The sequence below is a fragment of the Myotis yumanensis genome, unplaced genomic scaffold (genome assembly GCF_028538775.1).
Source record: "Myotis yumanensis isolate MYYU_CA2020_CCGP unplaced genomic scaffold, mMyoYum1.0.hap1 SCAF_7, whole genome shotgun sequence".
Lineage (NCBI taxonomy): Eukaryota > Metazoa > Chordata > Mammalia > Chiroptera > Vespertilionidae > Myotis > Myotis yumanensis.
The window spans coordinates 74190210-74216976 of NW_027223758.1; the positions used below are offsets into that span (position 1 = coordinate 74190210).

At 37.6% G+C, this 26767-nt stretch overlaps 1 protein-coding gene across 4 annotated transcripts in view; it reads right to left on the bottom strand.

Moving 5' to 3' along the window:
* Positions 1 to 26767, bottom strand: part of RALGAPB (Ral GTPase activating protein non-catalytic subunit beta) — an 82779-nt gene that overhangs the window by 4231 nt on the left and 51781 nt on the right. For all 4 annotated transcript variants that reach the window (XM_070420986.1, XM_070420985.1, XM_070420984.1 and 1 more), the window contains 10 exons: positions 26159 to 26265; positions 24322 to 24474; positions 21567 to 21776; positions 17869 to 18027; positions 14437 to 14602; positions 11560 to 11682; positions 9631 to 9767; positions 6155 to 6263; positions 5275 to 5353; positions 342 to 490 (listed from right to left, as the gene is read on the bottom strand). In XM_070420986.1, the coding sequence (XP_070277087.1) occupies positions 342 to 490; positions 5275 to 5353; positions 6155 to 6263; positions 9631 to 9767; positions 11560 to 11682; positions 14437 to 14602; positions 17869 to 18027; positions 21567 to 21776; positions 24322 to 24474; positions 26159 to 26265 (1392 nt within the window). The remainder of the gene's footprint in view (positions 1 to 341; positions 491 to 5274; positions 5354 to 6154; positions 6264 to 9630; positions 9768 to 11559; positions 11683 to 14436; positions 14603 to 17868; positions 18028 to 21566; positions 21777 to 24321; positions 24475 to 26158; positions 26266 to 26767) is intronic.

Here is a 26767-nt window from a genome sequence, read left to right on the forward strand (position 1 = left end):
GAGAGATGGACAGAGCTCGATGAAGATAAAACTATCAGAAGAAACATACAAGGACAAGGAAAAACAGAATAAAAATCTGGTCTGATGACCCAGTTCCTGCCCTGGATTACAAACAGCTATCTTCACTTTCCAATACTGGAATTTTGTGAATTATAGTTCTATACATACTTACTAGTTAAGCACACTTCAAAGCTTGCTTCCTTTTGAACAAGACCACAGCATTTTTCTACATGTGGGCTCTATTTAGTAACATATTTCCTTATTTCTACTTCATTTTGGCTTATGAAAATATATTTTAAAAAAAGACACAACAACCCTTCAACCACATGTGAAGACCTTACCGAGTGCTCGCCTGCTGACGATCATCCCATCCACAAGAGGGATGACCATGTTAAATTTTCCAGTGGCTCCTTGAATTTTTATCCGGAATAATCCAGTGTTTAAAGGGTGAATGAAGATGACAGGAACTTCCTTCTCAAGAGTGGTAGATCTTAAAAAAGGAAAACACTTTTTACCCCAAATAGTAATGTGTAATATAAGACTACCTAGTGACTTGTTTTCAGGCAGAATTTGATAAAAGCCAAGGGGTCAGTCTGCTGAGGCCTCTTCCTGGAGGCCCCTGATGAAACACCCCAACACCTGACCCTAAATACCCATCACTGGGGCTGGGTGTTTTGAAATGACAAAAAAGGCACTAAAAATGTGCTTAGAAAACCACTGGGGACACGGAGCGGAAGAAAAGGCCAGAGAAATCTATTGGGGGAGCTATGAATCTAGCAACCAGCTATGGGGACTTGCACTCAGTTCCTCCTCCTTATAAGAAACAAAAGTGAGCTGAGACAAGTGCAGGGAACTCCACTACAGTCAACACTGGCACCTCAAAGCAAAAATGGGACTCATGGGAACCCCTGATAAAATTTTTTTTCAGGGGATGGGGGAGGAAGTTAGGAGGGACTCCTGGGCAAAGGTGATAAATGGTGACATCTTGGCAGAGCCAAAGCCATTAAAGCCTCTGAACAAGTAACAGGTGCTAAGAAAGCAATCATACCTTTGGGAGACCGAGTGACACATCACGAGTCAGGTATATGCCAGTGCATCTAGAGATGCCTGTGAGATTCTGTGATGTTACATGTCAGGGTTGGTGTTTTGTTTGTTTGCTTCTAATTGTTTTGCAACACAATGAGCTTTCCTTCTATATAGGTAAAGTGATGCTGGCCAAAGCAACAGTGAGTCAACTTTTCAAGACATTAACTAAAAATCAATCCTATACTAATTCTAGCCTCAAGACAAATCCTAAACTTTGCTAATGTACGAATTAAATACAAATTGTCTAATCATTTTAGAATTTTTGACATAAAAATATTAAAACACTAACAAAAATGAGTGTAAGACAAATGTTTCTTTTCAAAGAAGTTCTAGAAAAATCCATCTCATGAAAACTACTTTAGTCTCTTCAGGAAAAATAAAAACAGGACTGTTCTGAAGTAAAAGAGACTGAAGGAATTAATACTAGATGCAAGATCTGGGAATAGATTCTGGTTTGAACAAATGAGCTATAAAGGATGTTTTAGGGAAAATAGAGAAATTTTAATGTAAACTGGTCACTAGATGAAATTAAGCAATTTTCATTAACTTTATTATCATGATAATGTTATCTTTATCTACTTAAAAAGTGTTCTAAATTTTTAGAGATGTATACTCAAATACTTAGAACATTCGAATATCTCTACTAGGTGTATCGGTTAATAATGCAGATTTTGTAATTAAAGAAAACAGGATAATTTCAAGAGAAACATCAAAAGTGCTTTATTTAAAGTAATATCCATTGCTAGCTACACATTTCCCCCATATTTCAGGTAATTTGTGGGTACCGTCCCAATAGAAGTTTTCTTGTTTTGAGGCAAACCATTCAGAGACCCAATTTTCCACTTCTTCGTATGTTTTGAAGTGCTGCTCAGAAAGTGCATTTGCCATTGATCAGAACAAATGGTAATCTGAAAGAGTAAGGTCTGGTAAATACTCGGGTGGGTTAACACTTCCCAGGCAAGATCTTTTAATGCAGTGGTTCTCAACCTTCCTAATGCCTCGACCCTTTAATACAGTTCCTCATGTTGTGGTGACCCCCAACCATAAAATTATTTTCGTTGCTACTTCATAACTGTAATTTTGTTACTGTTATGAGTCGTAATGTAAATATCTGATATGCAGGATGTATTTTCATTGTTACAAATTGAACATAATTAAAGCATAGTGATTAATCACAAAAATAATATGTAATTATATATTCAATATGTGTTTTCCGATGTTCTTAGGCGACCCGTGAAAGGGTCGTTCGACCCCCAAAGGGGTCGCGACCCACAGGTTGAGAACCACTGTTTTAATGTGTCTTTAACTGGTTTTGAAGTGTGTGATGGTGCGTCATCATGAAGCAAAATTACTTTGCCGTGTCTTCTGGCACATTCTGGTCATTTCAAAATCAAAGCGTGGTTCAAACTGATTATTTGTTGTCGGTAGTGATTAGTATTAATGGTTTCACCTGGTTTTAGAAGCTCATAATACACCACACCTTCCTGATCCCACCAAATGCAGAGAGCATTGTCTTCTTTCTGAAGTGATTTGGCCTTGCAGTCAATGTTGACGGTTGACCTGGATCAACCCATGATTTTGTGTATTTGGGATTCTCAAAATAAATCCACTTTTCATCGCCAGTAACAATTTGATGCAAAAAAGATTTTCTTTCATGCTGTTGAAGCAACATTTTACTGATGACTTTTCGGTTTTCCATTTGTCTTTCGTTCAGTTGATGTGGCACCCATTTTCCTTCCTTCAAAATCTTTCCCATTGCTTGTAAACCATCTGAAATTGTTTGCTGAGCAACGTTTAATCGTTCTGCAAGTTGTTTTTGAGTTTGACATGCATCTTCATCCAATAATGCTTGTAATTGTTGGTCTTCAAACTTTTTCGGTTGACCTGGACGTTCTTTGTCTTTCACATTGAAATCATCACTTTTATTTTTTTATTTTTTTTAATTTTTTTATATATTTTATTGATTTTTTACAGAGAGGAAGGGAGAGAGATAGAGAGTTAGAAACATCGATGAAAGAGAAACATCGATCAGCTGCCTCCTGCACATCTCCTACTGGGGATGTGCCCGCAACCCAGGTACATGCCCTTGGCCGGAACTGAACCTGGGACCTTTCAATCTGCAGGCCAACGCTCTATCCACTGAGCCAAACTGGTTTTGGCGGAAATCATCACTTTTAAAACAACGTTCACAAGTATCTTGAGATGGAGCATGTTCACCATAAGCTTCCCGAAGTATTTAGCTGCACTTTTTTTCAAAATAATGAATTAAAACTTCCTGCAAATGCTTTTTTTTGGCACAAAATTCGACATTTTTAAGTGTAAAAATATCTATGATGTTAACACCTTCAGCAAATTTGACATATGAAGTTTTGAAGCTTGTTGTCAATACAACAAAATAGCATACATATCAAATCGCATATATCAACATATGTGTAACTCCATCTATTGAAAAAAATCCGCATTATTAACCGATACACCTAGTAAATTGCTTTAAAATACCCTGGCATAAAAAAACCAGCTCCTGACAATTTACTCTGTACCATGTTAGACATTAGAATATGCTTAATAACTTTAAAAATTAAAAAAAAATTTTCCTTTTTTGTTGTTAATCCTCATCAGAGGGTATTTTTTCCCATTGATTTTTTTTTTTTAGAAAGAGTGGAAGGGAGGGAGGGAGGAAGAGAGGGAGGAAGGGGGTGAGGAGATGGAGAGAGAGAGGGGGGGGGGGGGGAACAGTGATGTGAAAGAGACACATCGATTGGTTGCCTCCCACAAGATCCCTGAACTGGGCCTGGGGATAGAACCTGCAAACATAGGTACGTGCCCTTGACCAGGAATTGAACCCATGGTGACCCTTTGGTGCACGGGCCAATCCTCCACTAGCTAGGGCCAAAAACACGAAGTTTTGTTAATGACTTGACCTCTTCTAGAAATTTTAAAATATGATAAAATAAATTATTTTTACTGACTTCATTCTACAACAATAATCTAACAATGTTAGACTAAATTCATCTTACATGCAATACAAACCAGATCATGTACACTGAAGGAACTTACGCAAAGTTAAAATATCAGGTTTAGCCTGATAACAAGGGTGGCTCTGTGAGACGTGGGAGATGAGGTTAGCATTTGGATTTAGATTCTTAAATCCTTCATTAATTGAATATGTGATGATGAGGAATATTTTATCCCATTTGCAAAATGAAGATGATAACTGTACCCTTGGAATTATTTTAAAGTTATTTGTTTAAGCCAAAAACAGTTAAGCAAAAAATCTTGAAACTATAAAGCCTATACAGATACATTGTGACTATTCTGGCAATTATATTATTTTCTTCTTATCCCGTTTGTGCATGGGCCGCTAAAATAAAAATCTTAACAATTTTTTAATAAAGTTTAAAATATTTTTTCCACTAAATAGCTCATGTGATGAGGATATTTTAACTGCTATCTGTCCAGAATGTTTTGACCAATTTAACTCCATTACTTTATCTAATACTAGAGACCTGGTGCACAAAATTCATGCGGGGGGAGAGGGGTTCCTCAGCCCGGCCTGCACCCTCTCCAATCCAGGACCCTGCACCCTCTCTAATCCGGGACCCCTTGGGGGATGTCGGGCCTAAACTGGCAGTCAGACATCTCTCTTGCAATCTGGGACCGCTGGCTCCTAACCACTCACCTGCCTGCCTGCCTGATCGCCCCTAACTCCTCTGCCTGCCTGCCTGATCGCCCCTAACCCCTCTGCCTGCCAGCCTGATTGCCCCTAACTGCTTCTGCCTGCCGGCCTGATCGCCCCTAACTGCCTCTGCCTCGGCCCCCACCACCGTGGCTTTGTCAGGATGACCGAAAGATGTCTGGTCGACCCAGTCTAATTAGCATATTACCCATTTATTAGTATAGATTGCTACCCTATTATCAGTTTTCATTAACACTTAGATGCCTTCACATCTCCATTTGTCTTTTTGCTGCAGATAAATGTAAAACAGCAATTAATTATGCCTTTTAAAAATCCTGCTAATTTGATCACCTTATGCACTTATCTACAAAGGTCTTTGGTCCTCCCCACCCCCTCCACTGTTTGGTTATGATTGCCTTCATCCCATTTGTTTCATAAATCTTTCTTGATTAAATTGCAATCAACATATTCTAAAAGACATGCTGATAAACTTCAAGTAAATAAGAGTGTACCTCAGAGAAGTGCTACTATTTGCAGTAGTTTCCACACCAGTACTGATTTCTGTCATCAGGTCTGAGAGGGGAAAGTTTTCTGGAAGAAAATAATAGCATTGCAATTAATATCTCCCTTCTATTTCCCAAACAAATAATAGGAAATCTAATTTTCTAAACTTTCTACACAAGTAGGCAACAAATATTTGGACTGTGCTATCCTACAATATAATCTTACAATATAAACTATTCCTCACAAATAAAGAGTTCTCCTTCAACACTTATTTTTGCTAAGTTCATCTAAAGCAGATAGTTGTTAGAGAACGTGATCTGTAGTCTTTGAGGGCTTGGAAAGGGTTGTGGAGGGGCTGGAAAGCAAATCTCACACTTTCCCATAAACTCTGAGCCAGATGAGATTCTAAGCTAAATATGCATTTCTAAGATTCTTATGTTGCTTATATAAATGTCACAAAGAACTTATCCATAGCAGAATTCCTAAGAATAAATTAATCTTTACACTAAATCTAGATAGTAGGGTTCCAGGGAAGAGGGTGAGGGAAGTGTTCCCCCTTCCCCAAAATCCTGGGGTGAGTAGGACCAAGTGGCAATAGACCATTAACTGTCATACCATACCAAGCAAAACTAAAGATTTTATATCCACTAGTCTCATCAAATCTTCACAACTATGAACTAGGGAACACGAGTGTCTCCACTGAACAGATAAATACTCCAAAGCTTAAGGAAACTGAGTGGTGGAGCTGGGATGCAGACCCAGGTCTGCTGAATTCCAGTCCCAGCTTCTGGCCGCCACACCATGCCTATGCTGCCATTCCCTTTAGACCTTTAGAAAGTCATGGTCATTCTAATTTTATTTATAGACAATGTCCTTTTAATATAGTACCTATATCATCATAGCGTTCCACCCAGACTACAGACACTCTTGTTTCAGGTCCAAGGGGAGGCACGGGGCGGCCCTGAGGCAGCTTCTTCATTCTGGAACTGGGACTGAGCTATATGAGGCAGAGAAAAGCAGGAGAGGAGGAAAAAAAAAAAAAAGAACTGGCTTAATTAAACTATAATCATACAGTCCTCAAGCTACCCAGTGACATAAGTATCGGATCTTGGGAAATCAGTTACCTTTATTAAGTCTCAACCTAGAACAGAGGAATGAAGGCCTAACATCCTCAAAGGACCCCAATAAATTTAATAAATAAATAAAGAACAAAAAATCCTCAAGGGAAAAAAAACTATATTAAACTGACAATTAATAATTGAAAATTTATGATTTGAGTTCATCTATATGGCCAGAAAGAAGTGTTTTTCCTCATCATGGTAACATCACTGATTTACCTGGAAATCCTTATCTTTTAAATGTCCCACCAGCAAGTTATTCCTCATTCTCATACCAATTACAATTGAAGCCCCCCAAAATTCTTTTGTGTTGTCAGCAGAAAGAAAAAAAATGTTGCTCAGGTCTTCACTATCATGCACAGTTTTCTTTGGCTTCCCTGCCAGCTGTAAGTTCCTTTGAAAGGCTAACAGAACTATGAGTTTCCCCTTTAGCAAATGGCACTCTGAGTCTCATCTACTTTCAGGGCATGCATCAGACCCGAGTTTATGCTAAAGCCCTAAACATAGCTATGTTGTACAGAAAGAAGGGAAAATCCCAAACTGAAGTTGAATTTTAAGAATAATGATGCTTGCCCTGGCTGGGTGGCTCAGTTGGTTGGAGCATCATCCCATACACCAAAAGGCTGCACATCCGGTTCCCAGTCAGGGCACATATATAAGTTGCAGGTTCGATCCCCAGTATACAGGATGCAAGCGATCAATGTTTCTTTCTCTCTCTCCCTTACTTCCTCTCTCTAAAAAAATCAAAAAATATATGGGTGAGGATAAAATAATAATAAAAATAACGCTTGTACACACAAAAATATACATGTTTTTACCAGATGACCAGAGACCATGACAATTCCCCCAAATTCTTATTTCTATCATGACATTCACAGAAAATGAATGACCGAGAGATTTTCCCCAAATTAGTGACAGATACCCAGGCAACTCTCAGACACTATTCTTTTAGCATCATGGCTCCTAATCAGCTTTGAATCTCTGACTTCCTACATCTGACTTCCAGCACTAGACTTGAAAAGCTCCTGTGATTAGGTCAGGCCTACCTGGATTATCCCCCTTTTGATTACCTCAAAGTAACTCTAATCACATCCACAAAACCCCTTTGCCATAAAATGTAACATAATCACAGTCTATCTCATCATATTCAAAAGTTCCACCCACATGGAAGGGGATGACATTCTACAAGGGCAAGAATCATTGGGGGTCATCTTTGAATTCTGCCTAATATACTGACCTTTTTCCTGCTCAACTGTTTTTTTTCTGCATCTATTGAGATAATGATTTTTCTTTTTTTAGTTTGTTAATTATTTAAAAATTCAGTATGTAGTAAATAAAAAACAATGTGCTTTAAGAGTTTTCATTCTTTGGATTTTAAGGAATAACTAACTATGCTGGCATTCAGAAAATGAGTATAAGAACAGCCAATCACTGACTATTAGATCTGGCTAAAATCCTGCATTACCATCCAATAGACTTGTTCATCTCCCAACTGTATTCTGTAAAATCTTTTTAAATATAGCAACTCCTGATTTTCAAAATCAGTCTACTTCAAAGTATCCTATACAACTTAACTTTTTTGCCTAAATCAATTTTAAAGGTGAAAACTCCTCCCATATACTTATGTTAAGAACTAGAGGCCCAGTGCACGTGTGCACCAGTGGGATCCCTTGGCCTGGCCTGCGGGATTGGGCAAAACTGGCTCTCCAACATCCCCTGAGGGGTCCCAGATTGTGAGAGGGCACAGGCCAGGCCGAGGGACCCCACCAGTACACAATCGGTGCTGGGGAGGGACACAAGAGGTTGGCCAGCCAGGGAGGGACCCCGAGAGAGCTCCAAGGAATGTCTGGCCTATCTCGCTCAGTCCGGATTGGCCGGACCCCAGCAGCAAGCTAACCTACCAGTCAGAGCGCCTGCCCCGTGGTGGTCAGTGCATGTCATAGAGACTGGTCGACTGTCTGTCCCTTGGTTGTCAGTGGACATCATAGCAAGCGGTTGAGTGGCCTTAGCATATCATTAGCATATTACTCTTTTGGTTGAACGGCCAACCAGACACTTAGCATATTATGCTTTTATTATATAGAATCATTTTCACTATGGAAGGAGCCAAATTAAAATCCTTACAACGGAAGAATGGCTTCAGTTAAGTTTACACTTCTTTTGTCTTTTTTATTATTTGTTTTAAATGTATTTTTATTGATTTCAGAGAGGAAAGGAGGAGAGAAACATTAATGATGAGAGAGAATCAATGATTGGTTGCCTCCTGCACATCACATCCCCTATTGGGGATCGAGCCCACAACCTGGGCATGTGCCCTAACCGGGAATTGAACCGTGACCTCTTGATTCATAGATCAACACTCAACCACTGAACCACACCAGCTGGGCTTATTTGTTTTAAATCAATCTTCTTATACTTGTGAACTAGTTCTGTACTCTTGATATTACTTACTTAGTCACTTTCCAGTAAGGCTTAAGAGGTAACATGAGACCCTAGACAGTTTGGCTCAGTGGATAGAGTGTCAGCTTGTGGACCGAAGAGTCCTGGGTTCGATTCTGGTCAAAGGCACATACCTTGGTTGCAGGCTCCTCCCCAGCCTGGGCCCTGGTCAGGGCACGTACAGGAGGCAACCAATTGATGTGTTTCTCTTCTTTCCCTCTCTCTTCCACTCTCTCTAAAAATCAATGGAAAAATAGCCTTGGGTGAGGATTAAAAACAACAAAAAAACAGGTAACATGAGGAGAAAACACAGATAAAGACATAACATCCATTGATATGGTAAGAAAAAAGTAAAATGCTCTCTTCTTGTAGTAGCCGCTGTGTACCTCACTCAGTGTATTCATTCATATATTGAGCTGTTCTCCAAATTGCTACCATTTGTATATAGCCAGACTTGTTTAGTTGAATGTTGCACAATTAAAGATGAGAATTGTAGAGGCACTGCTCCAGTTTTAGTGGATATTTCTGGTACTAAATAAAAACGTAGGCTTAAGAAGAAATGGGTGAGAGAACCAAACATGGTACTAGAATGGCTAAATCAAGGGAAACAAAGGCCGTCTTAGAATGAACTATTTGTTGCAAGCTAAAAAAAAGAGAACCATGCGAATTTGCTTTTAAAAATGGAGACACTAATGAATCAGTGTAACTATCGATTACTCTCTGGGTTAAAGGCAAAAGCTTTGCAGGCATGATTCTATAATTACCCCCACTATAACTTTTTGGAGATCTAACAACGAAGTGACTTACCCTCTGTGAGGAATTAAGATTGTCTGTGTGATTAGGGAAAAGCTCAAGTGTCAAGGATGGCTGTTTCAGAATTCCTGGCATAAGATCCATATTTGAATCACTGTCTTGGTCCGAGATGTTACTTTCCAATGAATCAGCTATGGCATAAGAGAAAAAAAATTATAATACCTACTACTTGTTTGGAGCAAAAGTGTGTAAACTAATTATGCTAGTAGTCTAACCTAAGTCACTTAAACAAAGCATTACTTCTACAGCATGGGTTGGCAAACATTTTCTGTAAAGCAGGGGTGGGGAATGTCCGGCCTGCAGGCTGTATAAAGCCCTCGAAATCATTTGGTCTGTACTTGCCAAGGCATTAGGAGTGAGTTAATTGTTTGACCAATTATAGCAGGCCAATTTTTACGTTGACAATTTTGTATGGCCCGTGAATGTTGTTATAAATATCCAAATGGCCCTTGGCAGAAAAAAAGTTCCTCACCCCTACAAGGATCAAGTAATAAATATTTTAGATTTCGCTGGCTGTATAGGCCTCTATCACATATTCTTCTTTATATTTTAATGATAATCCTTTAAAAATGTAAAAACTGCTCTTAGCATTCTGAATTTGGCCTGTGTCCTATAGTTTGCCGGCTCCTGTCCTACAGGATAACTGAACTAAGATTTGAAAATATTTCACTTTTCAGATGTAGATATAATAAAAGCCATCTGCTATTCTCTGAATTATTCTGATAACATAGCAACCATATAGCATGGTGCTAAGCAGCACTGGGAAATCCTAGTCTCTGTGATTAAGGAATGATCTGACTGGAGGCAAACACACAGAGAACTATAAAAAACAAAGGAAGACAACTCTCAAGAAATAGGAGGAGGCTGATTTGGAGTAGGGGCACAATTGGCACAGGGGATATTTCATGACAGGAGGTGAAGACTCAACTGTGGGAACTGCTATAAGGACATGGATCTAGCTGTGGGAGAACTGGGTTGGTGTAAGCAGGCTGGGCCAGACACATAGGCAGGGACTTGGCCCAGAGAGGATAGATAGGGCCTGGCTTCTAGAATTAGGTGGTAGATCATAGCCTTGACACAAAGGCAAACATCTGCTAAGATACTGACTTAGATCATGGAAGGCCACTACTGCCAGAGACACAACTGGCCCCACAGTATGAAATAGGGAGGGGCCTAGAGTGGGAAATCAAGGGTCCAAGTAAAAGGTTAGGAGGCTACCAAGGTAGGACCCAAAAAGTCATTAGCCTGGTGATGAGACAGTGAAAATATGATGTGTGGCATCCCATTCTCCAGATGGCCTCAATGAAGAAAAGGGTAAACCTTCCACCCACTGCTTTGTCAGGTACAAAGATATGGGCTTAATTTGTAAGAAGCAAAGGTTCTAGGAAAAATAAGACTGAGTTCTGACTGAAAAGTAATGATCATCCCTGATCCTTACAAAGAACACTTTTGATCACCATCTTTTCTAGGCTGCTGAAGTTTCTCCTGCTCAGTTTTAGATAAGCCAGAGGCCATCATGAGAGCCTTCCAATTGTAAGACTCTCTGGGTTCCATATAAAGGCTCTCACAGGAAATAGGGAAGTAGGTGAGGGCTCAAGCATAATTAGTGAAATGAATAAACTGAAAAACAAGGCTTCTATGTATTGATTATAATTAAAGAAAAACAAAATATGGGTTGAAGTAGGTCTCCTTCACTATTTAAAGAATATAATTAGAAGGTCAGTCTGCTTGTCTTTAACTACTTTTCTTTAGAAATTTAAGAGGAGCCAACATCCTGTACCTTTGCATAATCTAAAAGCTATCATGCTTTAGAAGCAGAATGCCTTAGATGACTTCAGAATCTCTCCCAATGCAATAATACTGCACAAACCAGTGAATACAAAAATAGATCTTAAAATAGCACCATACAAAAAATGCTCTTACTTAATGACTCCACAGGAGAAGGAACCACAAAAGATATTTCTGTAAGGGCATCAGCGTAATACAGCACCTTCTTCTGGCCATTGAAAATACTAGCCCCAATATCTTCAGAGGAAATCACTTCATCTAGGAATGAGAACACTATGTTACTGCTCCAAAAAGTGAAAAAAACAAATATTATCCTGCTTTGTGAAATTTTAACTGGTTAAGAAAGTGATAATAAATAGAAGGTACATTTCCAACAAGAACCAATTAGTGTATAAGAAGAATAAATTCTACATGTTCTTTAAATGTCTTCACACGAACTTTAAATTATGAAATTTTAATTTCATAGTCTCTAAAACTTCTGTAAGTCAGACCACTTCTGATTAGCAGGGCCTTTGGTTCACCTGTATGCAGCAGATTAAGGAAACAGTCTTTTTGGAAGAGGCAATGATCAAAAAAAACAAGACCACTAGAATCCCTCTGAAGGGAGCAGGCAAGTGTCCGCGTGTGTACTCTTGCTTTCAAGGCATTTTGGTTCCTGGTTTCTCTCCGCTGCTCCTCAGCTCTGCTCTGTTCCCCCTTCCCCAATGGTCAGTGATATCATATAAAATGTACAGGAAGTTTTAGTAATAGTATCTGCTCTAAGCCAGCAAGATTGAATTAATAAAAGTAGCATTCCTGAGAGTTAGTATAGTTCTCTATTAAAATGAACACAATTAAAATGTCCTATCAGTAGTACATAAAAGACCAACAACCTGAAAAAAGTTGGGAAGAAATGAACAAGCAGTTCTCAGGGAAAAAAATAAAAACACGCTAAAAGATGCTAAAAACAATCATACTTTAAAATAGAAAAGTTCTCACCTAACAGATTGAAAGATATCTAATGTTTGTGAGGATGTGACAAACAGAAAATTTAGACCAGAGTAGCAGACTATTTCTGTAAGGATCAGAGAGTAACTGTAGGCCATGACTACTCAAGTCTGCTATTGTATCAAAGATAATACATAAACAAGTGTTTTGTGCCCTAACTGGTTTGGCTCAGTGGATAGAGTGTCAGCCTGTGGACTTAAGGGTCCCAGGTTCGATTCCGGTCAAGGGCACATGCCTGGGTTGCGGGTGCGGGCTTGATCCTCCGTGGGGGACATGCAGGAGGCAGCCAATCAATGATTCTCTCTCATCATTGATATTTCTATCTCTCTTTCCCTCTCCCTTCCTCTCTGAAATTAATAAAGATATATTTAAAAATAAAAAATAAAAATAAACAAGTGTTCTGTAAGTTATTTAAAATTCTAATAAAACTTTATTTACAAAAACAGACATGGGCTGTAGTTTGCTGACTCCTGGTTCAGACGCTGGGAAGGCATTTTGTACCTACTGCAGTGGATACTATGTTTACTGCTTCAATACCCACCCCACCATCCCCTACTCTGTGTAGCAGGTGTGAACTGTGGGCAGGATTGTCTCTTCACTACCAGTTCTACCTTGTCTATAGCTCTCTTCTGAGGGTCATTCCATCTCTCCTGCCATAGCAATAGATTGGGTTGGTCCAATCCCTGAGTATCTCAGGATTTGGGAATAGAGAAGTTCAACTAATCTCTTCTATTCAGGCTAATGTGGTATGTGAATGTAGAGCCTGGAATTGCCTGTTTGCACTATGAGAGAAACCAGGCTGGGAACAAAGCCAACACTTAGAGGGCTGAGCTAAAAGAAAATTGAAGAGAAATAGAACAAGAGTGCTGATCAAGTGACAACAAAATTGTACAGTAATCTGCAGCTTTCAGTTACATGAGGCAATAGATGACCATTAAAATCTAGGCCAGTATGGGTCATGTTTTCTGTTACTTGCAACCATAAGCATCTAACTGATATATTTATCAAATTGAAAAATATGCATATCCTTTTATCAATTCTAATTATGGGAATTTAGTCTATAAATATACTCAAGTTCATAAGAATATGTGCGAATTAAAATTACAGTATATCCTCAAATAATTTGATTCAAATTTGGTTGAAATTAGAAAAAAATTGCAGGTCACAAGTCACAGTGGTATTCAATGGAAATCTTGAGAAACTATAATCATGTTAAAGAAGAACCTGATTATTCAAAGCATTGGACAGAAGCATTACCCACTGCAAAGCGATAACATTAACTTTCCGGTGACTGCAGAAGCCCTCAGAACAAAGAACATCAGCCAGGTGGGGCAAAGGTCTTAAGTTTAAATTTAAACTTGTTCTGGTACTTGTTATCCTCATTACAGTTCTTCAGGAGGATTTGTAGAGATGGGACTGTGAATCTCTCAGAGATAGTCAGCTGTTTAAGTTTTTTGCTTTTTAATTTCCCTATTGTAGAAAATATTAAGATGTCCCCTTCTGTCCCTTAAATTACAAACGTTTTTATATAATGTCCCAAGAATGTAACCTTTAATGATAGCCACTAAGTCTCTAAATCACACCTGTTAATAGAAAACTGTACTTATTAGGCAAAATACATTTGTTAGGAAACTGTGTTATTTGCTATAGATAATCTAAATTTATTATAATGCTGTTACAGAAAATGAAATTTGTTTATTCACACTATAAAAAAGAAATTATGTTTGTGATCATTATATCAATTAACTCTATATTTATATACTAGTATAACATTTATTTATGCACAAAAATGTCTGGTAAAATATACAAATTATTATTATTTGACCTCCTGTGAAGACTAGGATTAGGGGAAGGAGATTTTCCTTTATATATCTCTGCTTATTAGTTTTAAAAATAAGACTACAAACTCATAGTAAAGGTGGGGCAGGGAGGAAGGGGACATCTGCAATACTTTCAGAAATAATAATAATAAAAAAAAAAAGAGTAACAAAACAAGAAAAAAACAAAGAGCTTAATGAGTTTTACCTTGTTCTGGTCTTTCGCCATCATCACAACTGTTTATAGACCAACTGGTGGAAACATGCCCAGTCCAACCAGGATGTCTGCCCACATCTACTGACCAGCCAAGGGAGAGCAAAAATTCTAGGAAATGTGGCTGAACATTTCTGGAAGACTCCACATTCTTTAAAATCTGAAATACATATCATTCATCAGCTATAATAAAGGAAACAAGAGCATATCAAAATGAATCTTCATAAAAATCAGTTAGTTTGGAAGTATTTGACAAATAAAGTCTAAGTTCAGAATAAACTGGCAATATACAACTGCAGTTTAAAAAATGCATGCTTTTGAGGTAGATTTGAGTTCAAATCCTTGCTGGGCCTTGGGCAAATTTCTTAACCTCACTGTGTCAGATTTTTCATCTATACCATGGGGATAATAATGATGACTGTGAAGATTAAGTGAGATAAAGCAAGTAAAGCCCTTAGCTCCCCCCCCCCCCCCACCCCAGCAAAAACAATTATTGAACCAGACTTGTTTATTAAAAGTAAACAAAAAACACTTTGTCCCTGCCTTCACAGAGATTACTGGTTAATGAAAAACATTACCTTTGTATGTGATCATTTAATTATAAATCTTGACAAATGCTATCAAAAATACAAATCTATTAAAAACTCAATAAAGGTTAGGTATAATAAAAGAGCATAAAAAACATCCGTCTCTTAGTCCAAAGAAGAGCATGCAGTCATTCCAGAAAAAAAATGAAGGACTAGAAGGTTCTCTCTTCTTCATTAAGTGCCAAATTTAATAACTGGACTTTTTACTGGTCCACAAAAGAAAAGCCCCTAATTCTGAAACAGTGGTACTCACAGGAGTGAGTTTACCCTGCAGGGGCCACTTGGCAATGTCTGGAGACATTTTTATTATCTCAACTGGTGGGGAGCTATTGGTATCTAGTGAGTAGAGGCCAAAGATGCTGTTAATTCCTATTTACAGGACAGATGCCTTAAGAAAGAATTCTCTTGCCCAAAATAGCAATAGTTATGCTGTTGAAAACCTTACACTAAAGAGAGGAAATTGACATCCTCTACAAATTAAATGGGAGGTGGGGGAAGACGGAGGGAATGTACCAAAATCACCTGTGGAAATTCTTAAACCTAAGATTCTCTTAGCCCACTCCAGACCTTCTACATCAGAATCAGCAGGGGTAGTATCCTGGAATTATTATTTTTAAAAGTCCTCCTGCCCTGAGATTGATGCAGCCAGTCCACATACCACTGATATAGTTCATACAATGCTAATCTATGTTAAGATCGTCAGGAGGCCCGAAAAAATCAAAATATGGGGTGTTACAGTTATTTCTCAATCCACTGGGTATCACTGCCAGGCCATCTTTTGTCAAACACATGATCTCTTAAACACTTTTTAGTAATGTAACTATTTTGTTTACGCCTATCCCTTCATATATTCTTATAAGTGCCAGGAAACTGATTTGACAGCCAGTTCCAGTTTTCTTCCAATTAAAATTTGTATTCATAAGTGAAACTTTTAAATAAACAATTTCTGAAAATTAAGTCAAGATGCAGTAAGTGAATAAAATTCAACCTGAAGGCCACTGGCTGGCAGCCAGAAATTATTCTAAACCTACCCTGTGGCTAGGTCTCAGCCATTATAAAAGAGGCCTCAGAAAATCTTCATTGTTTCATAGTAGCCTTCACTCCCATGACAGCTAAGAAAACTAAAATAGTTTGAATTACCTTAAGGGTTTGAGTCTTCTTGTACAAGTAGGAGAAAAATAGTCCTATTATTCTCATACAAACCACACATTAGACTTCCTTCGAAACAGATCCACAATCCCTGCAATTAACCCAATTCTACTGAGGTTCTTCCAAAAAACTTGAGTCCAACAGTCTTATTCCTGGCTACCACAAGCCTACATTCTCCCAAGAACCAAGCATATTAAACCCTCAATGAATTTTGTAAAGACAGAGTTCTCTTTTACCTCGAGCCTTTATATATGCTATTACTTGGTTAGTGACAACCTGCTTCTACTTTTTATCTACTGCCAATGCATATTTCAAATACCAGCTTAAATGTCTTTTCCTCCAAGGACGACTTCTTGAAACCAGGTTAGGTGTTCCTGTTATGGAGCCTATAACATATTCCTATTAGCACACTTTTCTATGATTGTTCATTTAATCATCTGTCTTTCTCATTAGACAGCAGTTCTAGAAGGACAGAAACCTTGTAGAGCTTTTTCACACCTATAACCCTGGTACCTAACGGATTGCAAACTCTTTCTTTAAAAAATATATTTCTTTATTGACTTCAGAGAGGAAGGGAGAAGGAGAGAGAGAGATAGAAACATCTATGATGAGAGACAATCATTGATTGGCTGCCTCCTGCACACCCCCCCACTGGGGAACGAGCCTACAACCCAGGCATGTGCCCTTGGCCGGAATCGAACGTGGGACCCTTCAGTCCGGAGGCTGATGCTCTATCCACTGAGCCAAGCCGGCCAGGGCACAAACTCTTAATACTTATAGAATCAATTACATGAAATGAGAACTTTCTCATAAACCAATCCCCTTTTCTAGTAGGGCTCCAATAATTTGAAATAGTGCTAACAGTATAAATGTTTTGTGACTTTGGTAAGTTTCTTAAGGTGTTCTCAATTTGATTAGCTAATGGTCTTACAATGATTACAGTAAAATTCCAAGATCTTATAGTCACAGTGCCCTACACATCTGTATACTGTATTTTACAAATCTTCCTTTGGCCCTTTCCTAGTCACACTTGGTAAGCCTGCCTATCCCATGTTTCCACTATGCATTTCCAACAAGCACTTCAAATCTCTTGCCGTCCACTGTTTTTCATTCTCACCTATCTTACAGTTTTCTTCACTCTTCTCCTACTCACTTTGTTACATGTATACAACCATGTTTTACTTAGTCTTCTGTTTTTATCCGCTATTTCAGGTGTTATTTTCCCCACTGCACACTATGCATAACTCAACTGAAATTATTTGCTTCTGAGATTACCTGGAAGATGAGCTCCTTCGGAGGAAAGACTGTTAATCATGCCTATACTCTGGCATGTTAAGCCACAGGGAAGATGTTCAATAAATATCCATTGTGTTGTTTTACTCTAAAGCAATCAGGCCTAGCTTTAGCTTTTTGTGGCTAACCTTTTGTATTTTAGTTTCTTTTGTCTTATAAATCTGAATTTCTTAAGAGGAAGAAAGACATGCTATATAGCTTGGCTCTAAATTAATTCATTGAGAGTCAAGGCTTGGGACTCCAAGCACCATAGTTTTCATTAATTCAGTCTCTGAACTGGTTCACAAGTCTTTAAGCATCAAATATAACTCATCTCCTACTATGGATAAGCACAAGCCATGTACAATTTTTTATATTCACAACCATACAAATTATCCCTCAAATTCAGAAATCTTACCTCCTGGTTTGTTTTCTGACCTGGTTTCATATAGAAAATAAAAACTGTGTCGAAAGGACGACATGGCAAGAGATCCAGATACCCAATGTCATCAAAAAATCCAGGTATTGTGGAGTCGAGTGCAATAAGGTGAGGAGGTAGACGACTATTTGCAGGTTCCTACCACCAAAGGAAGAAAGAAGAAATTATTTCCTCTTTTCACTACTCTGATTATAAAAGCAATACTTGTTCATGGTTTAATAAATAGTAAATATAAACTTACAAAGTGGCAGGAATAAGCACACCATAATCTTAAACTAAAGAAACAATATAACATTCTTGTGTACTTCTTTCCAGTTCTTGCATTTGCCTTTTTTTTGTTAAAGATAATTGAGATCATATGCATTTAATTTTGGATCCTATTTTCTCTATAACATATCATGCTTTCTAGAAAACTTTTCAATGTACTTTTTTTAAAATCATTCACTGCTAGTGGAAATGCAAAATGGTAGTCACTTTGGAAGACAGTTGGCAGATTCTTGTAAAGCTAAACATAGTCATACCATATAACAGAGCAATTGCACACCTTGGTATTTATCCAACTGAATTAAAAACTTGTATCTAACAAAAACTTAAACACAAATGTCTATTACATAACATTCCTAGCAAGGGCTTGGGCAGCACCCTATAACCAAAGACATTGATTATTCACACTAAGTGAAATGAGTAAAGACTACAAATAGCCTCATGTCAATAGAGCCAGATTTTGCCACTAACTGAATTTGCTACAAATGTACAAACAAACTTCTGGTTCTGAGTTTTTACTTTGAAATCATGAATAAGAAATTGTGGAGCTGTAGCATACTGTAATACAGCTTGTAGGGCAAAGCCTCCAAATTCTTTTCCTTTTAAGTAAGCTATTTCATTAGTTTGTTCTCCTGGATGACCTTCTAATCCAGGAGCATCATATGCACATCTTATATCTCTTAACTTTTAAAATTTTTCCTCTAGGTCCTGTGAAGTTTGTTAGGGTAACTTTTGTCAATATCAACAGCTGTAAATTAGGTATTTTTACACTGTATTTTTAAAAAAATATATTTTATTGATTTTTTACAGAGAGGAAGGGAGAGGGATAGAGAGTTAGAAACATCGATGAGAGAGAAACATCGATCAGCTGCTTCCTGCACACCTCCTACTGGGGATGTGCCTGCAACCAAGGTACATGCCCTTGACCGAAATCGAACCCAGGACCCTTCAGTCCGCAGGCCTATCCACTAAGCCAAAGCGGTCAGGGCTACACTGTATTTTTAACCAGACATTATAGCTATAGTAATTAAATTTTGTACTTGTTTGTGTGGTGCTCTTAATTCTCTCATTTAACCATTTTATTGATTCTCTTATGATTGTCTAATTAAACGTCATGTTACCTATGACCTGTCTTCTTTCAATAGTTTTTACCCCTTAGTTTAATATTTCATTGACTTTCCTGGTTTTGATGTAACTATATTATGTAAGAGGTTACTATTGGGAGAACTTTCCTATACATTTTTTTTTACAACTTTCTATTAATCTACAATTATTTTCTTTCTTTATTTTAACTGACTTTAGAGAGAGGAAGGGAGAGGGAGAGAAATAGATTTGTTGTTTCACTTACTTCTGCATTAACTGGTTGATTCTTGTATGTGCCCTGACCGGGGATCAAACCCACAACCTTGTTGTATTGGGACGATACTCTAACTGACTGAGCTACCCGGCCAGGGCAATCTACAATTACTTTAAATTTTAAAAATTTCATTGACTAAATAATATAGCAGTCAAGGTCAATACCCTTTGCCTCTGATTTTAACAAGGGGTACTTCAAGTTTCTCATGAGCTACAAGTTAGAGAGATCTACACTACTAGTTCTATTTAATTTTTTGTTTGTATTTTTAAATCAGAATGAATACTATTCTATTAAATACTGACTTACTGTTTTAATGACTAATCTACTAATACAATTAAATTATTCTCCTAATTAACTTTACTAGTATTTCCCAATAACTAACTCTCCTTAAGTTCCTAGAATAAATCTTACTTGGTTGTGGAAGGTAATTTGCTTGACATGCTATTAAATTCAGTTTGACTAGCATTCTCCTTCATATACATATTTTTGTATATAGATTCATAAGACTGGTTTATAGCTTTTTTGTATGTGTGTTGTCAGATTTAAGTGATTAGAAATACCCTGAGGTTCATACAATAAACCAGGAAACTTTCTTTTTCCTATGTTCTGACACAGATGACAAAGCATGAACATTATTTTTTTGAAAGCTTAAAAATTTTAACTAAAACAGATAACATGAATGGAAAATTACAATCTCAGGGACAGTGCTATTAGGACTCCTCTCATCTCCCTTCAGTCCACAGGATGTAACAATTTTCTCCTAGTATATTTTTATTACTGCTTTGACTCTGTTCAGTTTTCTTCATTAGGAATATCACTAATTATTTGTAGGATGTATCTTTGTTCCTTGCATTCCATATTTGCCATTGTATTTTTCATTATTTCCTGCCACTGTATTTCTCATTATTTCCTCTCTTCTCCTTTCTTCTGCATTTTAAAAGTTTTTATGCTCATACTCCCCATCACCAATTCACTTTTCTACAACAATAAAACATTTTCCATCTACATGCTGAAATCCAAAATCAGACACAAAGTTCTCCCTGCTTTCCTAAAAATGTTAAATGGCCTTTAACCAAGTAGTTGCTAGGGAGTAAGGGCAAGGGACAAGTTGTGCAATAAGCAACTTCTTGCTTGACAACATTCAGTTGTGCTTTTCAAAACAAAGTGGTCTTGGTACAGCAAACCCCAAATCCTCCACAAGCAGGCGGATTTCACATTTTAAAAATATTCTGTTTCCACATCTGTAAAATAGGACAGCATCACTTCCCTTGTAAAATTGTTTTAAGGGCCGAAGCCGGTTTGGCTCAGTGGATAGCGCGTTGGCCTGCGGACTGGAGGGTCCCAGGTTCGATTCCGGTCAGGGGCATGTGCCTGGGTTGCGGGCACATCCCCAGTGGGAGATGTGCAGGAGGCAGCTGGTCGATGTTTCTCTCTAGTCGATGTTTCTAACTCTCTATCTCTCTCTCCCTTCCTCTCTGTAGAAAATCAATAAAATATATTTAAAAAAAAAAAAAAAAAAAGAAAGAAAATTGTTTTAAGGATACTAGATAAGAATGGCAATATTTACCTTACAGGCTGACTTACATTATGCAAAATACTTACGACATGAAGCATCTTAACATGACCATAGTGAGATGGATACTTTTGTTAGCCCCATTTTGTAAAAGAGGAGCTAAGACTCAGAGAAGTCAGGCAATTTGCCCAAGACCACATAGTTGGCAAGTAGTGCTGCCAGGACACAAACCTACACAGTCTGATCTTAGAAAATGCACAACATAAGCAGTGCTTGGCTCACAAATATTTGTTCCTTTTTAAAAGTGCAGCATCAACTGCAGCCCATCCTTTCAGTAATAAATTTTACTAGGGAAAGATTTTTAAGATTCTTTTTCTAGTTATCTGTAGGTGTCATTTATGTGTGATATGGGCCCTATGTTATCCTGAAAAATTCAGAGTTAGATGTATTAAATTCTTTCTATTCTCATAAAAATGTTTTAGCTATCAATAGCTAAATGCTAGTTTACAAATATATTTACTCATAAAAGTTTAGGAAAATTACCTTCAATGCTTCTAAGGACAAAAATCCAAAGTGTGAAAGGAAAAGGCGTGCTGTTTGGAATTCCTGGGCAGGAGGTGGGGGCTTACAATCCGTAACTGGATCAGGAAAACTTCTCTTCTTCAATTCTTCCTCGCTTTGTTGTTCAAGGTGTATTTCATAAGCAATCTGCTGGGCCATTCCATTCCTTAATTTTTCATGTCTCTCTTCTAACTGAAAGAAGCCAAATATTTAATCTTTTCAAACTATTATAAAAGAAATAGGATCATTCTTAATTCTAAAATGAAAATAAAGCTACAAGCAACAAAGTAAGTAAAGATAATTTTCAGAGATCAACACTGAGTTTCAATTCAATACAGTGTATGCAACCAGGCAAACATGTTTCAAGTTTAAAACAAATATCAAAAAAACTCCCCTATAGTCTCAAGAATTGCTTCTCCATCTTCACCCTGTAAATGAAAGCATTGTCTCAGCTTCCCTTCAAGAAAAGGGGCAGAGTTGTTACTCTCATCCCTCTTCCAGACCACTGTCTATCTTCATTTTGTAGTGACCCCCCACATGTTTTGAAGTCTTTTTCCATACGGATTACTCCACTAATTACTCTGAACTTCCCCTGACCCTTCCGATTCCCTTCCAATCAATTCTAGTTTAAAATTCACCTTCTTTGGTGAGCAATGATCCTTCTAACAACTTGGTTTATTCAGGGTGGGAAAAAAATAGGTTTACAGTTGTTCATATGGAAAATAATACAATAATTAATAAATAATAATACAAGAATAAAGTGTTTTACATACAACTGTAAACCTACTTTTGCCCCACTCTGCATTTCTACAATCTGCTCAATCCTTATAACTTTTGGCCCTCTATAAAGCACACTTTTGTATCTCAGATGTGCTTAACTTCCAAGAGTTATAATTCTGAAATTCCCTTCTCCAATCATAAGCCCCCTTTCCTGCTACCACACTTTCACTTTCCATCACTAGGAAGTATCCAACCCATCCCTATATTTTTCCAGGCCATTAGCATCCTCTGGCTTCATCTACTTCCCAAACAATTCTAAACCTCCAAATATGTTAATACCCTTTCTTAAGCATAGAAATGGCTGCTGTTCCTTATTTTCCCATATTCTCATTCCTGTTAATCTCCACACCAAATTTTTTGCTTATGCCTCCAGATCCTAAGGACTTTTGAATGCCTCCAAATCCTAAGGACTTTTGAAGTTACTTACAACACAGTAAGTAACGTCACTACAAACAATGCTACTTAACCTTACCTGGGCTGCCTGGCAATTTTAAGAGCCATCTTTGATTCCCTATTTCACTGCTAAGAACTAAGATTAAAGTTTACATAAACTCCTTAAATTTTCCTCCTTTCTACCTCTAAATGTCTCTGAACCTTTACCTACTCTCTCCTTTTCTCCTGTCTTACCAGAAGTATCCCCTGTCTGGATACAATAATATAGACTCTTGACCCTACTACCTCCAGGGCCTTACTCTATTAATCATTTCCCTAGCCCATCTTATAGTGTTAGCAGACACAGACTTCCTCCACTGGTTCCTTCTTGTTGACTACTAAGCATGTTCTTTTTCTTCTTATCCTTGAATTTTTTTAAAAGAGAAAAGAAGCACTAGCCAGTTTGGCTCAATGGATAGAGCGTCAGCCTTGCAGACTGAAGGGTCCCGGGTTCAATTCCAGTCAAGGGCACATGCTTGGGTTGCAGACTTGATCCCCAGTGGGGGGAGTGCAGGAGGCAGCCAATCAATGATCCTCTCTCTCTCTCTCCCTTCCTCTCTGAAATCAGTAAAAATATATTTGAAAAAAAAGAAAAAGAAAAAACCTAGCCTTGCCTTTCCTTACTAGGCTTTATCCACTCTGTATCCTTCCCTTTACTGCTAACAGTATGGATTATATTCACTGCCTCTCATTAAACTTTCACTCCACAGCTCCTTTTACTCTGTTGCCAACTTTAATACTCCTTTGAACCTATTCTCAAAGGGCAGGTACAATTTCATGCCAAAATCCTGGGGCCTCTTCTTAGTGCTCCTTCTCCCTTATCTCCCTAGCACTTGATAAGGTAGGCAGCCTCCATTTCTGCCCTCCTAGTCTCTCATGCCCTGACACACCTCTATCCCCAACTTCTTAAAATTCTTCTCCTTTGAACTAAAATATCAATTACTTAATCTAATTACTTATCTGAATTAATCTAAAGCCAAATACATTTTTCCTGTCTTCCCAAACCTGTCTTCTTCCTAATGCCCAGATTTCTATAAATGGTACCAATATCTTCAATTATAACACAACTAAAACTCAAGCTCAAAAATCTAAAGTTCTTTGGCTCTTTTCCTTCCCTCATCAAGACAGCTTGGACCTACCTCTACAATACATTCCAATGTTTTAACTTCCACTACCAGTGAGGTAGTCCTTCCTTTCTCCTGCCTGGATTGTCATAATAGTCTCTGAATTGGTCTCCTTTCTCCAAATGTCCTCCACTAGAGTCTGATCATGTCACCACACGACTGAAACCTGCCATGGACCAGCCTATGCAGCCCAGTGACCTCTCTCTAAGAGACGCCAGTTCGGTTCAGTCAGCCACAATCTATACTTGTCTTACTATATAACCTCCTGGATGACAGAGATCCAAACCATCTTATGAATGGCCTCCAGTAACACTAAAAAAAGGCAGTGTCTTAAGCCTGGAAGTTGTTTAAGAATGTTTATAGTCATTCTCTTAACAACAGCTGACAATAATTCATCTTACTTCTTCAGTGACGATTTCATGCAAGTCTGGAATGCTCAGATCTGCTTTCACAAAAGGAATCTTATCTACTTCTTCAGGAAATGGTCGATGTTTCACAGTATATTTAAATCCAACATTATTTTTAGGAACTGGACGAGGTTCAGGCACAAAAAGCTGTTAAAATAAAACAAATAACATTATGTTTATTACATTTGGTGCCATCTATAATGACATGCATTTCCCTGGTCTCTTAGATGCCTATGTTTCTCTAGGATTACATAACATAAGAACTCAGTAAGAATCTGTAATTACCTTTGATAAATAGCCTGTGTACTGGTGTACTCTATTATATATTTGTAAGATTGTTCATCAAATTATTATAGATTTTGTGACTGATAAATGGGTTGTGGACCTATATTGCCCAGGCCTGAATCTCCTATGTTCAGTTGGAAAGCCAATGGGTGAGGCATTTCAGAGCTTAAAGCTCAAACTTTCTTCTTCCCCAAGACTTCTCAAATCATTCCATAGAATAAGGTACAATTTAGGTCCACTGGGCATCACTACTCAGGGAGTTCAATTAGAATCAAATCTAGGTCTTCATGGCTTTAAATCCCTACTTTTAACATATACAAGCTGTGAGACTTCTGTTTTTATATCTAAAAAGAATGTTGTAAAGATTAAATAAAAATGTATTTGGCACATATTAAACCATCAACAAATTTCAGGTCCTTTCTAATCTCCTTTCTTCTCAGTCTTCAATGCTTAAGTACTACTGACAGAATGTGAGCCTCATGATGTTGCATGTGCTCCTCTCAGAGAGATGAACACATCTCACCCAACAGAGACATATATGATATTAAATGGTTTTAGACACATACTCTAATTGCCCTTAAATGCTAGTGAAATTTTATTAAGTCATGTTTTAAACAATTTTTAGTAACATAAGTAAAAACTTAAAATGTGCAGTATAAAAAATAACTCACATTCTATTTAAGTGTTATTGTGTACAGAAAGGAAAAAAAGACTGGCAGGAAATCCACTAAAATATTAACAGTGGCTATATACTTCTAAAGAGGACACAGGTGATTTAAAATTTCTTCATTATCTGAACTTTCCAACTCTTTTCTCCCATGAGCAAATTTTATTCACAAAATTACAAATGTTATAAAGAAAATAAACTGCACCCTAGCTGGTTTGGTCAGTAGATAGAACGGACTGAAGGGTCCCAAGTTCGATTCCGGTCAAGGGCACATGCCTGGGTTGCGGGCTCGATCCCCAGTAGGGGATGTTTCTCTCTCTCCCTCTCTGAAATCAATAAAAATATATAAAAAAAACCCAAAACTGTGCCACTTGAAAATAAGATTTCATTCAATTATACAGCATATTAAGAAAATTATAGAGCACATTACCAATTATATGGGAATAAATCATTTGAAACAAGTCCTGTTACCAGGGAGATCAAAGGTCTAGCCAAACTCTTTTCATATATGGCGTGCACCTGAGTTTTATTATATTTATTTAACATTGCCCAGGGGGGAAAAGGACAATTGTTCAGAATGGTAGTTCTTAATTATAAGTGGATACCAGAAACACCTGGAAAGCTTTTTAAAAATACATCTGCCTTGAAGATGTCTTTAAAGAGTAATTAGTGAATCTAAAAGTCTAGGCTCCTAAGATCATTTAAAAATAAAGCCCCTGACTGAGACCCTGGTTAGAATCAAAAGTATTTATTTTTTTCTGTGACTTTTTTTTTTGGGAACTTTTTAACCTTTAAATCATAGTGTGCACACATGCACATGCACACATACATATCCACACACTCACGCCTAGTCACTTCCCTGTAACTTCTGATGGATACCTTCTGATTTGCTTTTGCTCCTCTGGGTAAAAGGCAAAGCTGTTGTGCCCATGCGAGTCTTCCAGACATTCCCCGAACTAGCACAGTGACGGAGGGAAAAAAATCATCTAGAATAAAAAGATGTAAAAGGTTTTATTTCAGACAATCATTTAAAATACACCTGTTATCAACTGCAGAGCTTCTAATAAAGCCCAACACAGTGTTTCCCAAACTTTCATCCTTTGTGTACCACCTCTGTGGTTTCTCATATCCATGTAGTCTTATTTTATATGAACCACTTTCTTTCCTTTTTTTTTAACTTAAATTTATTTTCAAAGGAAATTGTATATCTCTACTTTAAATAGAAAACCATAATTTTGGTGTGCTAATTATGTATTTTTTAACACATTTAAAAATACATAAAATACTAACTTCATCTCACATACCTCCAATGGTACACATACACATTTTTGAGAAACACTGTCCTGGCCAATAATTTTAACTTCCAATGTTGGGAATAACCCAAGTGCAGGAAGACAGACTAGACTGGTTGCTTGCAGTGCTGCTACATTCACCCATGTCTTTGTGTACCATTGTCCACTGAAGGCAGGCACTGTTCCATCCCACTGC